General features: G+C 39.0%; 1 protein-coding gene across 1 annotated transcript in view; it reads left to right on the top strand.

The window, feature by feature from the left end:
- The window catches only part of LOC149070016 (cyclic nucleotide-gated channel alpha-3-like), a 251354-nt gene extending 235848 nt beyond the window's left edge, over positions 1–15506 (top strand). Inside the window, exons 2-6 of the mRNA XM_089249987.1 lie at positions 8414–8785; positions 8882–9167; positions 11172–11308; positions 11481–11683; positions 13838–15506. Of these exons, the coding sequence (XP_089106113.1) occupies positions 8541–8785; positions 8882–9167; positions 11172–11308; positions 11481–11683; positions 13838–15330 (2364 nt within the window). The 5' untranslated portion in view covers positions 8414–8540 and the 3' untranslated portion in view covers positions 15331–15506. The remainder of the gene's footprint in view (positions 1–8413; positions 8786–8881; positions 9168–11171; positions 11309–11480; positions 11684–13837) is intronic.
- Positions 15507–15866: the final 360 nt, after the last annotated feature.

The raw sequence follows: 15866 nt of genomic DNA, 5'->3' as shown, positions 1-15866 counted from the left end.
TCTACATAACTCACTGCCTAAAATTCCCGAATACAAGATTTGCTTCAAAAAAAGTTGTAAAATCCCACAAAAATGCTCCATGAAACGCTAAAATTTCCAAGTGCCGATGCTGTGCTTGGGTGATTTCTGATGATGGTGCCCGATTTTAATCCTAATCGAGAAAATTTTAACATCATTTCAAGAGCCAATCCAAATGCAAGCCCACCACTATCGATTTTACAACGGCGATTACGGGAGACATGATTGAGGTTTATTCCACCTATGATGCATTGCTGATGTACGATGCTATATATGAATACGGGATATCACTGATTGTTACCAAAAAACATACGCATACACCAGAATAGTACATCTGGTTGTTAGTATGTAAAAACTTGCCTATCAATGGGTCGGTCGGTTTTTTTCGTCTCGATATCTCATACACAGGATGACCCGAATGCTTTTTTGCACAGAAGATATCGCCGCAACCGTTGATTTGAGAAACATACTTTCAGTTGAAAGTTTTCATATGATAATGCGGTTACTGACAATGTCTTAATTTTCCCAATTCAACGTCTTAAAAATTTCCCATCCTATACGCATCAATGGTTCCCAAACTTTTCTAAGTGCGACCCCCCCCCCCCCTTTAGAAAAAAAAAAATTTATCGGCGGCCTCCACATGGACTGACCATATGTCCCGGTTTTTCGGACCGTTCCGATTTTTTTGCCAGGAACATGCTGTACCGAAACGCTTGTTTTGATTTTAATTAGGCGATATTGACTTTCGACGATATTCAATATTTTTTTAGATATTATACGAATATTTCTGTGGTATTTGGTCAGAACATGACATCTCCAAAAAAATGGCTTTTTGATCTAAAAGTAAGTCTCGCTAATTATAACTAATTAGAATGTGAGATAAATGCATAAATACGTGCGTCCGGTTAAACAACATGCTGACGTATGATATTTTCATTTGCATTTGTGTGTATGCTTTTTTTTAATTTTTAAATGACAATGAAAATGCTTATACAGTATCTCAAAACAGTGATTTTGGAGTTATCATGTTCTGACCAAACACCACAGATTTATTCTGCTTTTTGATTCACTTAGCGTTCCTTATGCAAGAGGGAAATGTAACGAGGTGTATGCTCCTTGATTTTCGTATACAGGGTGGTTAAGAATGAATCATCCCATTTCAAAATGATTCTACACTTGAAATCGATCGTCACCAAAAGTTGTTCATAATACTTAGACATTCTCGTCCTTATATTCACATACATTACTTATCATTCTGTGTTTCCAATTTTTAAGAAATATACAATTTTGAAATTGGGGGATTCTCTCTGAGACACCCTGTTTTAGTAAGTATTCACTTGATATATTGATTATTGTACACATGTTGAATTTGAAAAACTACATTGTATGATACATGGCAATCAGCTCAGCTGAGTAAAGACATTTTTTTTGTTTTGACATATTTTAAAATAAAAATCAATTTCTTATGTAGACGTTTTTATTTCGGAGAATTTCTCTCGAACCCCCCCCCCCCGCGGTCACGACCCACATTTTGCGAACCACTAATATACGTAAAAAATATTTGAAAACATTAACTTTTTATGTAGACCCTACTACTATTAAATCCGGCATGCACCTCGTCCATATTCCACTGCGGAACTTCTAACGAATTGTTACATGTTGGAATGAGCGTGTATGTGTTGTGAACCTGAAATTTGTTTCTGTGTAATGCTTGTTATGTGCAGTACTGCCATCTGCCACCAATTTCTCAAACTATGACTGGTGTGATGGTTCATTGAATAATTGTAGTCGTTGTAGGCCTGTTTCGCTCTGTGGTGAGACTTTTTAATGGGTATATCGGCCGTCAATTGTTTCTCGAAGTTGGGAATCACAGAAAACCTCGAGGCACAAATGCGGGCCGAACTCCCCGTTAAAAAGTCTCGCCACAGAGAGCAACAGGACTACAATTATTTATGTAGACCCTGTGTGCTAAAGCTTCTGATTAGTAAAATGTTAACGCGGCTCCGAAACATTTACAAAATTCTCATTTACAAAAAATTTCATATTTTTAAATGCAATATTAACAGAGATATTTGACTTTGAAGTTTCCAGCGTTTATCGCTATCGATTGAGCGCGTGGTTCACAAATTGTGAAACGTAGAATAAATTCAAAGTTGTAAAAACTCTGTAATTGTTAAAATAATTGTCAAAAAATTTAATTGTTAAAATAATTGTCAAAAAATGTAATTGTTATTTATTGTAAATAAAAAAATAAAACGATTGACCTTTCTTGAATGAATGACCTATCAGTTTAGGATCTACATTTCAATAGTTGGAAGTTTTAGCCCACGGGAAATAAATGAGAGCCAGAACTCTGCTGCCGGACTTCATCCCGCTGTCGAGATCTCTTCCAACCCAGCTTCGTGGCAAAGTCCAGCACACGGAGGCCGTATAAAAAATTAATTTCTTTATTTATTTTTTTTTTACGTATACAGTCTCTGAAATGAATTTCGACGATTGTAAATTTTGGTGTTTGAGACACGTAACTGTACGTCATTTGCAAGCTTTTCGTATAACTGAAAGTATGTTTCTATAAAGCATGGGCGGAGATACGGGGGGGGGGAGAATGTCTCCCCCCCCCCCAGCGTCAAAAATGGAGTCGACTGATCTAATGTATATATGTATATATGAATTGACATCATCATCATCATGCCCCTAGATTTCCATGTCCATCTCCGCCTACGTTCTAAAGTCAAACAATGCAGAGATATCTGCTGTGCAAACAATTTGGGATAGCATGTACAGTAATGTCCTGAAGTTCTGAAGATAAAACCACGTCAAAAATATTAGTTCCACAGATATGCAGTCTCGGCATCTTCTTACTTCCTTTTCGCAAAAATCGAAATCATTTCAAGGAAAATCGGCGATCGGGATCGATCGATCAATTATCAAGTCCAATCCATGGCTTCCATAAACTGTCGATGAATGAATGTACCGACGACCATTCGAAAGAAAAGAATTACAGGAAGATAATCCATTTCCTCCCCTCTACTGAATTCTTTTGGTATGAAAGAGGTTCCACGAGAAAAGTAATGTGTGTTACGTTCGATCACGTTCCATTTAATAGATTTTTTTTTTTCATTCGGTGGACCTTTATTACTTGTCCGGCCATTGCCAAATAATTTCTTTTGCCTGAAAGAAAAATTGGACGTCTCCTAGAAAAGAAGAACCCAATTCTATTGGGGTTGATAGAGTAAGTAAGTAAGTATGTATGTGCGTAGGAATTAATGAAGGGGCATCACAAGGGAGAGAAAAGGACGTCTAAAAGGCGAACGAACTCCTTTTATTTCTTCGGGGGTCCGAAATGTGAAATCGATAAATTCTTGGTATTTATACAAATGGTCTCGTCGGTCGTAGTCATGATCTAAGAATGCTCGGAAGTTAATTGCGTTCACAACGAAGTCATCTCTCTCTCTCCAAAGAGGGAAAAAGCACAGAAAACTGATTCCGTACGTACAGGCGTATATTTTAGCGTAAAAATTATAGGTTTCGAAGACTCATATTCTCCGTTATCACTAAATAAAGTATGAGAAATTTCTTGTTGTAGACACGCAGTTAATTAACAGCGAAAGTCAACCTCGTTCGCGGGATACCCGGATGAAATTGTCGAAAAGTCTGATGAGAGAGGTACAGGAGAGCGAATTGCTGAATTGTTTCAGTAAACCGTTGTATCTGTAAATATGTACATTGTTCGTAATTGAAACGAATCGCGCGCAAATGGCGTCGTTTATGATGCGGGGTTGGCAGTCACCATAAAGGGAATTTTTAATGGCGAAAAAGATATGTCTGCATAATTTGACCACTAAACAGAAATTAATGGAAGATTAGGATTAAAATATGAAATACATCTAAGAATTAAAGGAAATTGAAAAATAAATAAATTCAAAATTTTTCAGAAATAAATGTTGTATTTAAGAATTAAAAAAAAATTAAGAATTACAGAAGGAAATATTTCAGAATTGTTACAGAATTAAAGCAAGAAATTTTTCAAGATTAATGAAAGAAAGTCTCAGAATTAGGACTGAGAATCGATTAAAATTTTTACCTGGGCGATTAAAAATTTTGATCGATTAATCGATAAAAATTATTAATAATACATGTTTGGTTATCGATTAATCGAACTTTCTTCCCGATTAATTGAATATTTTTATTCAATCGAATTTCGTTACCGATTAATTGACATTAATCGAATATTTTTCGTAACTATATAACATTAACTGATGCTAAACATTTGTTATTCATTTCATACACCTATTCGTTAGTTTTAAACAAATATAAGGATAAATAAAAAGAAATCACAATATATATATGCCGCATCATCCCGCAGCAACCAACCTGCATGAAGTAATTTAAGATGCTGAACGTTATTTGTCAAATCTTAGAGTTTCTTCACTTGGATTTTGTCATTTAAATGTTACTTTAGGTTAATCACTGATTTCGAAACTACTTCCAATCTTCATGTCATGCTGTTGCTTGTTTTCTTAGAAACTCTTGCCGGTTAGTACTTGATGGGAGAGAAGCTGATACTCTCCAAATACAAAGGCCACAACAGGAAAACTGCCAAACGAAGTGGGCAAAAATGGAAAAAATGTCTGCAAAAAATATATACGGAATTCACGAAAACTGATGTTTCCATGGTAGGGACAATAAATTTTGGTCTTTTCTTCTGAAATGCCATCAAACTCAATTTCTCAAATTGAAACTCAAATTTCTGTATCACCAGTTTTCATTAAATCGACATGTATTCCAATGCCGAATAATTTGGTTAATACGTGGATTCAAATAATTTTAAATATTATGGTCACTCGTCTAAAATGTTATGTCTGACTGACTGAAATGGGACTTTGTAGGAGGTAACGGGCGTCTTATAAATGCGCCCTTGTTCGCTTATTAAAGGTACGGCTCAGTATGAGCTGGGATCTTCATTTGGAATTTTGGCTAAGAGAATTTTAATTTGATGTGAAGTGAAAAAGTGTATGAGTGTAAATGAGGTGTGTGGGAAAAAAGTTATGTATAGGAATTTAAGACATCAAAAATTGGTTTCGTCAAATAAAAACAAGTTAAATTACCAACTTTTCCTGCAAACTTTGATGGAATTTTAATCGGATTGATCGAGTCGATTAACTCAACTAAAATTTTAAACTGCGATTAAAAATTGATCAATTAATCGAGCCCATTAATCGATTAATCACACCAGCCCTACTCAGAACAAATCAAAATTCAGAATAATGAGAGAGAAATACTGTATTTCAGAATTAAATAAATGTTTTAGAATTACAGAAATACATTTTAAAATTAAAGACAGAAATAATTTCAGAATTGAAATGAAAAATAATTTCATAATTTACGAAAGAAAATTTCTGAATAGATCAAAATTGAGATCTAACGAAGAAAAAAAATTCAAAACAAATCAAAACTCAGAACTAAACAAAGAAAATTTCAGATTTAATGAAAGGAATATTTCAGTATTAATGAAACAAATATTCTAGAATAAATGAAGTGAATATTTCAGAATTAAAGAAAACTATTTTAGAATTGAAAAGAGAAATAATTTTGTGATCAAATGAAAAAAATAATTTCATAATCAATGAAAGAAAATATCAGACTTAATCAAGAATCAAAATTCAGAATTTAAGAAAGAAATAATTTCAGAATAAATTCAGGAATAATGAAACGAATAATTTCATTAATATTAAAAGTCCGAAATTATTTAAAGGAAGCCATCCGTTGAGAGACAACTGATCAGCAGTAATGATTAAATCCTCTTCCATAATAACGCGACAGAAAAACTATAAGTGACAGAAACGATAAGATTTCAAACAAAGAGACCCTAATATTTTATTAATAAACTATCTATTGTGGTTATGAATAGCCCCCACACGTGACTCGATCTCTCCATAAAGGTTTGCGGTATCCCAGACATATCCCTTGCCTCTCTCTCTCTCTCTCGCGGAAATTGAATATCTCATCAACTTCATTGAAATGTGCGAGAAACGGTTGTTGTTGTGAATCGACTTTCCTCTCGAGAGTTTCCCCAAATCACACGGGAACGGCTCTTGCCAATTAAAACCCGGATTCGTGGTTTTGGCCTCCTTTTCAACGCGAAATTGAATTATATTTTAATTTGGAATCTCAATACGTCGTCATCGTCAGAGCGGAATTTTAAATTCAAATAAGTTATTTGTGGCTTCTATATTGTGTATATATATTATTTCTATCTATCGCGATGTATTTATTGTATAATATACACCGAAGTGCCAAAAGTCATGGGATACCTTAATATTGCTGCACTTCGCCGGGTAAAAGGAGATCCCACACGATATTAATAGGTATCCCATAACTTTTGGCACTTCAGTGTACGCGTCCAGGAAAATTCGGTTCTCTAGGGATTTGTGAATTTTACGTGAAATGATCCTGGAGAGGTTGGAACTGATACGATATTGTTTTCCCCTCTTTTTTTCGTAAAGATATAACTTTTTTTATCTTCCTCTCATTAACTTTTCAAATTTAATGTCTGGAACTTTCATTTCTTAATGATGTCATGGATCATAATTAATGATCTTGAATCTCTTGATAATGTCTTCTTCGTTTACTAGTGAACTAATCTATTAAATGATATACAGGTTGGGGAACAAAAATAGGGACACTTTCGAAATTTTACAGAGAAATGAATGAAACAGTTTTATCGATAACATACAGGGTGTCCCGTAAATCCGTGAATGGTTTAAAAATCCTTAAATATTGAAGGTATATTTCGTATACTTTGATTCTGTTTGCGGAAAAAGTTGCTCTCACGGAAAAGAATTTTTTCTTTAGTACAGAAAAAAAATTAGTTCAAATTATTCTTAACAGATAACACTGCACCACACTGTTCAGGTCGAAATCGGGATTGATTCGACCTGAACTTTGCTTTAGTCTCATCACGTCCGAAATGTTCATGAAGCTTCAGCCAGCGATTTGAGGCAGAGGTAGAACATCTTCACCAATAGCTCTTTGTCCACTAATGGTCAACATCGCAATATAAATAATAGAAATGACAGTAACAGGAAAATTTAGGAATGAGCTTTGAACGTTGAGCTGAATGAACTTTGAGCTTGCACAAAAAAATGCTTGGCTCCAAAAGAATTTAATTGGCGACTAAATGGTTTGCCGATTTGTCTGAGGCCCTGACGTAAAATACTTACGGTAAATAGGTTTTTACAATGTATATATCTTTGAAGTAAACTATAAATTATGTTTTTCACGTGCGAACAATAAGTCGTCTGGCAGATATTAATACAGCCGCTGTGCGGTCGTGTGGGCATCGTGAGAATCGGGGTTCGAAGTCCAAACTGGCAGCACGGAGGTGATCGTGGTCTGCTGAAGTTTGTTTTCTGTGGTGTCCCAACTTCGAGGCGAGAATATGCGGGCAGGTATGCCATTTAAATAAGGCAGGTGCAGACTGTACTACACTTGTAGACACGTAGTGAAATTGCTGATCTCATCGGTTCAGTGTGCACCCTACTTTAGTCTCTCCGCACAGAGCAGGCAGACGTCCAACACGATACCTATATAACATGAAAATTCAGGCATTTGCCATTTTCACTTCAAAATATAGAAGAGAGATGGAAGCAACAGTAGAATACGAAACACACATAACTCCGACAACGTAAATAATTTAGGGCCGCACACTCTCAGAACACACATTCCTGTATATACAAATTCGTCAGAGAAAAATTCCCCAGAGAAATCGTTACGAGGTGCATGTCCGATTGAATAGCAGTAGTAAATATCAACCATGTATAACTGATATTATAATGTAGTATAATGACATCAACAGTTACTGCAGCTTCTGTGGTCCCGCCTGTGCTTTTGGGCAAGCAGAAAAGAATCGGACACTATACCAGTGATTCTCACTGTTTTGCCCTCCACGGGGGTGTTGCCACGGCTCCCTTGCCACGACAGCATTTATTTGTGGCTCCCAAGAATAGTCCAAGTTGTTAAGTTGTTGTTGACTGTGATGACTGATAAGCAATCGTCACAGTCAACAATAGCTCTCCGCGACGCTCTTGTCAAAAGTTGGCGAAGCCTCTAGGAATTTCGATGCACACTCTGGGGAACATTACATTATACAGATAGGAACCTCAGCAAAGACAGTGAGGACTTTTTTTTTTCGTCGGAAATGTTGCTCCATGTCAGTGGCATACAGAATCCTGGAAGCCGCATCGCAGATTTCTAGAACTCCTGCGATAACTGCTTCAAATCAGTTTACTTGTTTTGCCTCGCATATATAAATATAATTCCATAATTGAACATATCAGTGCACCATCGACAAATGTGAGCATAATAATAATTTTTTCTTCTTCTTCCTTGACAGATCCACATCACAGTACTCCGAAATGCACGCGACCGTTATCAAAAGGACTTAACTCGCAGTCGAAGACGTCGAGAATCAATGGGTGATCTCTCGTTACGGACAAAACTGCCGCCACAGATGCCTTCAGATGATGTCGGCGTTGGGAAGCCCGAGCAGGCCATCCAGCGTCATCAATTTCTGCAGTAATCCTCCCGGTAATGAAAAGAAAATCCTCCTGCGGCCTCAAGCTTTCAGCTCCGGGCCACATCATATCAGCAGGAAGGAAGATCAATTCTCATCATCACCATTCCAGAAAAAGACAGAACTCACCATCGTGCACCATCCACATCAAAAGTCTAAACTATCAGCAAGAAGCTCCAAACTGGCCGACAAGTACGGCATTTTCATCCATTTCTCTTCAATTCGATCCATCTCGGTGTCCAATCTAAACCATTCGCATAAACTAAACAATTGTGTCGTTTTTTGCAGGCCTCTTGTGACGCTGAGATCGTGTCCCGGTGCTATAAGGCGACTCCTTGTACCAACGACAAGGGTGAAAGCTATACTTCCCGAAGGTGCCTCACGTTCGTTAGATGACTTGGAAGTGCTGGAAAACGGCATACAGACCAGCCCTAGCGGTGCTACCACTAACACTACTACTACTGCGATGGGCCCACACATTCTGCGAGTCGAGCAAATGGTAGAGGAATCGCCGAAGAGAAAAACCCCGAAGTTACGGTCCACGTTCTTCGAGAGATTTTTCGGCGGTTTCCGGGTACGACACCTACTTTCTCTCTTTTATTTGATCATTTCATAGGGGTGATTTTTTCAGTTCAAGTCTGATAGGGTAACGGGTATCGAAATTCTTTTTTTTTCCGTGGGCTCATGGCGCTGTTAAGACCATGTTAAGCACCACCACCCCCCCCCCCCACCCAACTCGGAAAGACTGGCAGAGCTCTAGCCCTTATAGCAACAGATACCGTTTGAGTTCCGTACGGAATATTAACGTGGAAATCTGTCCGGTATTTCAAGTTCAAGCCATTTATAGCAATGGTTCTCAAACTTTTGTAGCCCCTTAGTTCCCCAAAATACATAGTTTGGTGGATATTTTCCATGTAAAAGAACTACTTGAAGCATAAATAGGCGCATAAATCAATATCTCCAGCTCGCCGCAACGCCCCTAGAAGCCACGACGTACACTCTGAGGAAACACTGCCTTTATAGGTATCGGTCTTGTATTTTTCTAAAATTTATAACTGTAAAGTTTCTTGAAAATTAATGTAAGGAGCCAGCTAAAAATCTTAGCCTAGGGTCCTATCAGGAAGGAGTTACGGCCTCATTCGAGGATGTTGAGACCGCGGATTCACCACCATGTGTGTGTGTTAATAAATCGACACATTTTTCATAAATAGAGCAATAGAATTTCGAGTTCTGGCTTTTTAAAGCAATTATCGTAAATTATTACAACAATTGCATTAAAAATAATGTAACAAAATCTAGTTTTACGGCCCGATGCGATCGCACCCTTCGCATCAGCTTAATCCGACCGTTTGTGAGAAGTTTTAAACAATAAAACCACATTTCATCCCTTGTAACAATGCTGTTCATATTTCAGACTAATTCGTTCCTAAACGTCTCGAGCATTTTTTGCCATAATTGGACTGTTTTCAGCCCTACTGACAGAGAATGAGGAAACCACAGTGAGAACAAACTTCTCCCAAGCGGAGAGGATCTTGTAGAATAGTGTGCAGAGGAATGCCAAAATAGTCTATTATTTGATTGTGTGACAATATTACAGGCAATAAAGAGAAACCAACGATATAAATAAAAGGAATAGAAAACATGTCTTCACTTAGGATTTTGTTCTCCAACCATGTACCTTTATCGATGATTTCTCCTCTTCGTTGTGTAAATGATTTCTGTGTATCCCTCCATTAAGTCTCTTGCATTAGCATTAATTCCACGCAGTGACTATGTTATTTTTTAATAGTTGGTATAAATGGTTCTACCCAAACAAAAACACTGCTCGAAGAAAAAAAATCATGTTCTTAAGGAATTTTAATGGTTTTAGGGTAGACTAGTGGTACCGAATTAGCTCTAGTTTTTAAGATAATGCATACTCTCAACAATGTGATTTGTATGCTGCTTATATGGTTTTACCATTAACATTTGTCACTTCATCTCAAAAATTAGAGCCAATCTGACAAAACTAATAGCAGATTCGGAATGAGCACCCCAAAATGACTTTAAAATCAGTGAAATATCTTTGCCAATGATTTACCGTGTCTATTTATAGCGCACAGTTTCAATGTGACTTGTATGCAGCTTATATGGTTTTACCATTAACATTTGTCACTTCATCTCAAAAATTAGAGCCAATCTGACAAAACCAACGCCAGATTCGGATCCAAAGCAACTCAAAATCATGCTATAATCACTGAAATATCTTTGAGACCAAAATCAGTGTTGAGCATGAAATCATTCTCAGTTGGAAAAAAAACAAACTTGTAAATCATTTTCATCATTCCTGTGGCATCTGGAAATGATGAACCGATGGGAATCCTGATGAAGAACGACTGCTCACAGCTGCAAATCACCTGATGTTTATAGCTAGCGAGAGCTGTGTCCTCATTAAAATAAAAACTATTATTTTCGGTTCAGGCGGTTTTCCTGAGTCATAAAACTTTCCAATCCCCATATGACTAAAATGCGTAAGACTGGATCAAAAACAAGAAATAATAATAATATTAAACTTATTTATTCATGAATTGACATGTAGTACCTCAAGACTTACCGGCGAAGGAGAAGATCTCGGTCCAAGGACCTGGAACGGACGGACTCGTTTCTAGAAAAGTTTGCTCAAGGTCCGAGACCAGATGGTCAACCAGCTGAGCCCACGACTCATTGTTGGGAGAGGTAAGTCCTAAATTAATGTCCGTTTTACACTAGGAACATTTAAAAATACTGTTTCGGATAACTCGATGAAGAGATTTACGATGCTGTGATTTGATTCAGCAACGGTTTCCGATACTTGAAGTAATTGGCTAACTCGACAGGGAATTTCTTTTCTTTTTAAATTGTATTCCAGGACTTTCGTCGTTGATCCGTCGGATAACTTCCACTACCGATGGCTATCTGTGATTTCCATGGCACTGGTGTATAACGTCGTTATGATCATCGGCCGGAGTGTATTCTGGGAACTGCAGAACCTTTCGCCTACGACATGGTATTTCATGGATTACATGTGCGATGCGCTGTACCTCATAGACATGGTCATTCATGCCAGAACAGGTAACGTATGATTACGTCACAATACGACGCTTCTTCCAGATTCGAAATTGCATTTCGTGTCAAGGAAAAATTTATTTTCTGGATATTATGCTGAGGTGAACTCGGAAAGAAAAGTAATCTTGTCTCCGCCGGGACTCTCTCGAACCCAGGCCCTCTTGCATACCGGGCAAGCATGCTACCATCTACACCACTGGAGACACGACCCTGCCTTCCTTATTTCACGCACTGTGGCGTGTAGCACTGAAGTAGAGACATTAATATAACTTCAGGTTCAGGCTTCGAGTCCCGGCGGAGACAAAATGACTTTTCTTTCCGGGTTCACCTCAGCATAATATCCAGAAAATAAATGTTTCCTTGATATCTTGGGCTGAGAAAAAGCCATCTATCTCTACATTTCGTGTCTTCGGAAAAACAGAGCAAGGCATTGGGAATAATCAGAGCCGTCTTAACATCATGGATCTTTGGACAAAGTGGTGTCCAGGGGTTTCTACTTAGATGAGAAACTACCTGCCTACCACAAATACTCTATAATTACTCTCGAAAATCATAGTAACAAATTTCATTTCTACGAAGCCCACGTGCACTTGAGGCTCTAAGACCGCGCATAGGTTGACCAATGAGTTATCCCTTTCAGACCCTGCATGCACAAAAAAATGTGGTGGTTGCTTTTTCTCACACTGCAGAATTTTTCTTTCTTTTTTTTGGACCTCAGGCAGTTAAGCCTTGACAAAGGTCGATCGTCCACTGCAACAACACCACCTAGAGCAGCTCTGCTATAGCTGGACAACACGCGGCAAGGTACGCGAGTGGCAACAGCCGACATTAAGTCCGACGACAAAGGGTTTCTGACGTCCTCCACCGAAAGCGACCTTTACACGCTGCTCAATTCGCGACTGCACTCCATGCAAACGAGTTTATATTCATTAAATATTTGAGGAAATATTTGAAAACTAATTTTTTTTTGAGAAAATTTATTAATTTATTTTTTTACTCAAGTCCATCCTTAATGAGGCATCTAACACAAACTCGGTGAAAGCATTCTTTGTTGAAGATAAATGAATTATATTTAAAACCATCGCACTGGCACTTGACTCGGGGATACATCCCGTAGGTTGAGGGTGCATCTATGAGATTACCATCACAACCTAAGAACGGCAATTACCAAATTACCAGCTTCCGTGTTCATGTGGGGAAGGAGGTAGGGAGGGGGGGGGGGGAAGGGGGGGAAATAAAAGAATGGCGCGAAAAAAGTAAACAACCATACTGCGCCTTGCGTAGATACGGCAAGTGATGTGCGATCCCGTTGGAATCTGAAATTTTTCTCGTTTACTGTTGTAGCCGGAAATCACTAGCTGAAGGTCGCTGCTAATGAACGAGGTTCTCGTACTTTCTGTGCAATGGGATTTCTTGCGAATACAGGCATCTGCGAACGACTTGTTTATCGCTTCAAGTCGCTTCCAGTGAACGACGGGCATTAAAGGATTCGTGTAAGTTTTGAGTTAGAAATATGGAGAATATGAACTTTGGGAGCTTTCATTGGTGGGCAGCACTTAAAGTTGAATTTTCAGAGGTTTTTAAGATAGCTTCCAAGAGAAAGTGCCTTCGGGGAAAAGTGTGATTTGTTATATAAAATGTAGCAATAAAATTCTTAAAAAAATTGTATGTGAAGATGAATATACCACCCTGCATAATCTTCGTTGAAAAACTTTGAACAAAGTGAATTATTTGTCCTAAAAAAAAATTGAAAAAATAAAGATTTGCTGACATTTATGATTTTAATGCATTTTTTGAGTATCAAAATTGCAAAAAATCGTGAAAATTCCAAAAAATGAATGCTTGGGTCTGAAAGGGTTATGACCCTAGGCGGAGATAGACTGTCTGGGGGAGGGCACGATGATGATGTCAATTCATATACACATTTGATCAGTCGATTCCACCTTTGACGCCGGGGGGCAATGCCCCCCCCCCCCCCCCGCATTCCGCCCATTAATACCCGTCTTGGAAATAATATCAAACTGCGTTTCCGAAGACTGATAACTAAAAATGTAATCACATTTATATATGCCAGCAGCACAGACACTATTAATTTGTAATCATTCGAAAATAATGTGCTTGTAAAGATATATTTCAAACGAATCGGCATGTTTTCTATAGGTTTCCTGGAGCAAGGGTTGCTTGTAAGGGACTGGCACCAGCTGCTGACGAACTACATCAAGTCCTACCAGTTCAAGCTGGACATCCTCAGCCTCGTGCCGACAGATCTGATGTACCTGGCGATGGATACGGAGTGCGAGCTCCACGTCCCTTGCATAATAATTGTCCGTCTCAACCGACTGCTGCGCTTCCATCGCCTGCTCGAGTTCTTCGACAGGACTGAGACCCGGACGAACTTCCCGTATGCTTTCCGCATAGCGAAGCTGGTGTTCTACATCCTAGTCATCATCCACTGGAACGCCTGCTTCTACTTCGCCGTCAGCTACGCGATCGGGTACGGCACCGACACCTGGGTGTACAACATGTCGACACCGAGATTCGCCTCCCTGACGCACCAATACATATACTGCTTCTATTGGTCCACCTTGACGCTGACGACCATCGGCGAGATGCCGTCCCCTGTCCGGGACGTAGAGTACATTTTCGTCGTCGTCGATTTTCTGATCGGCGTCCTCATATTCGCCACAATCGTCGGTAACGTCGGCAGCATGATAACGAACATGAACGTGACGAGGTCCGAGTTCCAGAGGCGCATGGACGGCGTCAAGCAGTACTTGGAATTCCGCAAAGTGAGCAAGGAACTCGAGAAACGGGTGATAAAATGGTTCGACTACCTCTGGATAAACAGGCAGTCTCTAGACGAGGACGACGTGACGTCCGTTCTACCCGACAAACTCAAAGCCGAGATAGCCATCCACGTGCACCTGGACACCTTAAAGCGTGTCAAAGTGTTCCAAGACTGCGAACCGGGATTGCTAGTGCAGCTGGTCCTGAAGCTGAAGCTGCAAGTCTTCAGTCCCGGGGACTACATCTGCAGGAAAGGGGACGTCGGCAAAGAAATGTACATAGTGAAGAGAGGGAGTTTGCACGTGGTCGGAGACGACGGCAAGCAGGTGCTGGCGACCCTCACGGAGGGTTGCGTGTTCGGCGAACTTAGCATCTTGAACATATCGGGTGTCAAAACCGGCAACCGGCGGACTGCCAACGTACGAAGCGTGGGGTTCTCCGACTTGTTTTGTCTGTCCAAGGAGGATCTCTGGAACGTGTTGGCAGAGTATCCGGAAGCTCAGAAGATGCTGATCGAGAGGGGGCGGCAGATCCTCATCAAAGACGGTCTCCTCGACGAGAACGACGGCAGGGAAAGCGAGATGGAGGAGAGAGACCTGAACAGAAAGTGCCAGAGACTGCAGTCGTCCCTCGACACGATGCAGACACGTTTCTCGCGACTCCTCTGCGAATATTCCAAGTCCCAGAGATCGATGAAGCAGAGACTGTGCAGGCTCGAGAACCTGCACGCCCAGCAACACGGGCCCTTACCGAAACTAAGCAGCATCGACTTGGGTTCCACAGAGGGCGTTCACAAGTTCGGCGATTCCAGCGACGAAGTCAGCAGCGACAACGACGACGACCAACTCGGAGAAATACAAAGATAGCACAGTCGAGAAGCAAAATGACTTTCTATTCCCCCCACCCCAATAGATTTTTTCTAAAGTAATTATTATATAACGCTTGCTGAAACAAAAAAAATATTCCATATGTCTAATATATACACATACAAATATATAAATATATATGATACTGTTGTTGCTAGAGCATGCAGAAGTATTACAAACAGATCAGTATATATAAGAATATATTATATATATATATATATATATTATAATTTAGCTAACATAATTATATCTTTTGACTGGAATTTGTACCGTATCAAAGTGTCTCTATCAGAAAGCGATATAAAAAATGTTTGAATTTTCTTAGACAAAAATCTCATAAAAAATAAAATTATTCGTCGTAACTCCAAAAATACTACATCCATAGTTATATAGTTTCAAAAATGAAAGAAAAAAATTGATCTAAATCACATGAAGTTGATGCGTCGATCATTTTGGTCAGAAATTCTGATTAATTCATTTCGTAGCATGTTGACGAACTAAAAGTTAGTTCCTACATCAGCGTTGTTAGTTTTATA

The sequence above is a fragment of the Pholcus phalangioides genome, unplaced genomic scaffold, assembly GCF_987345545.1.
Source record: "Pholcus phalangioides strain wild (caught in Gottingen) unplaced genomic scaffold, Ppha-v1.0 ptg000022l_1, whole genome shotgun sequence".
Taxonomy (NCBI): Eukaryota; Metazoa; Arthropoda; class Arachnida; order Araneae; family Pholcidae; genus Pholcus; species Pholcus phalangioides.
The sequence above is the reverse complement of the archived record's forward strand: the minus strand, read 5'-3'. Positions and strand labels throughout refer to the sequence as shown.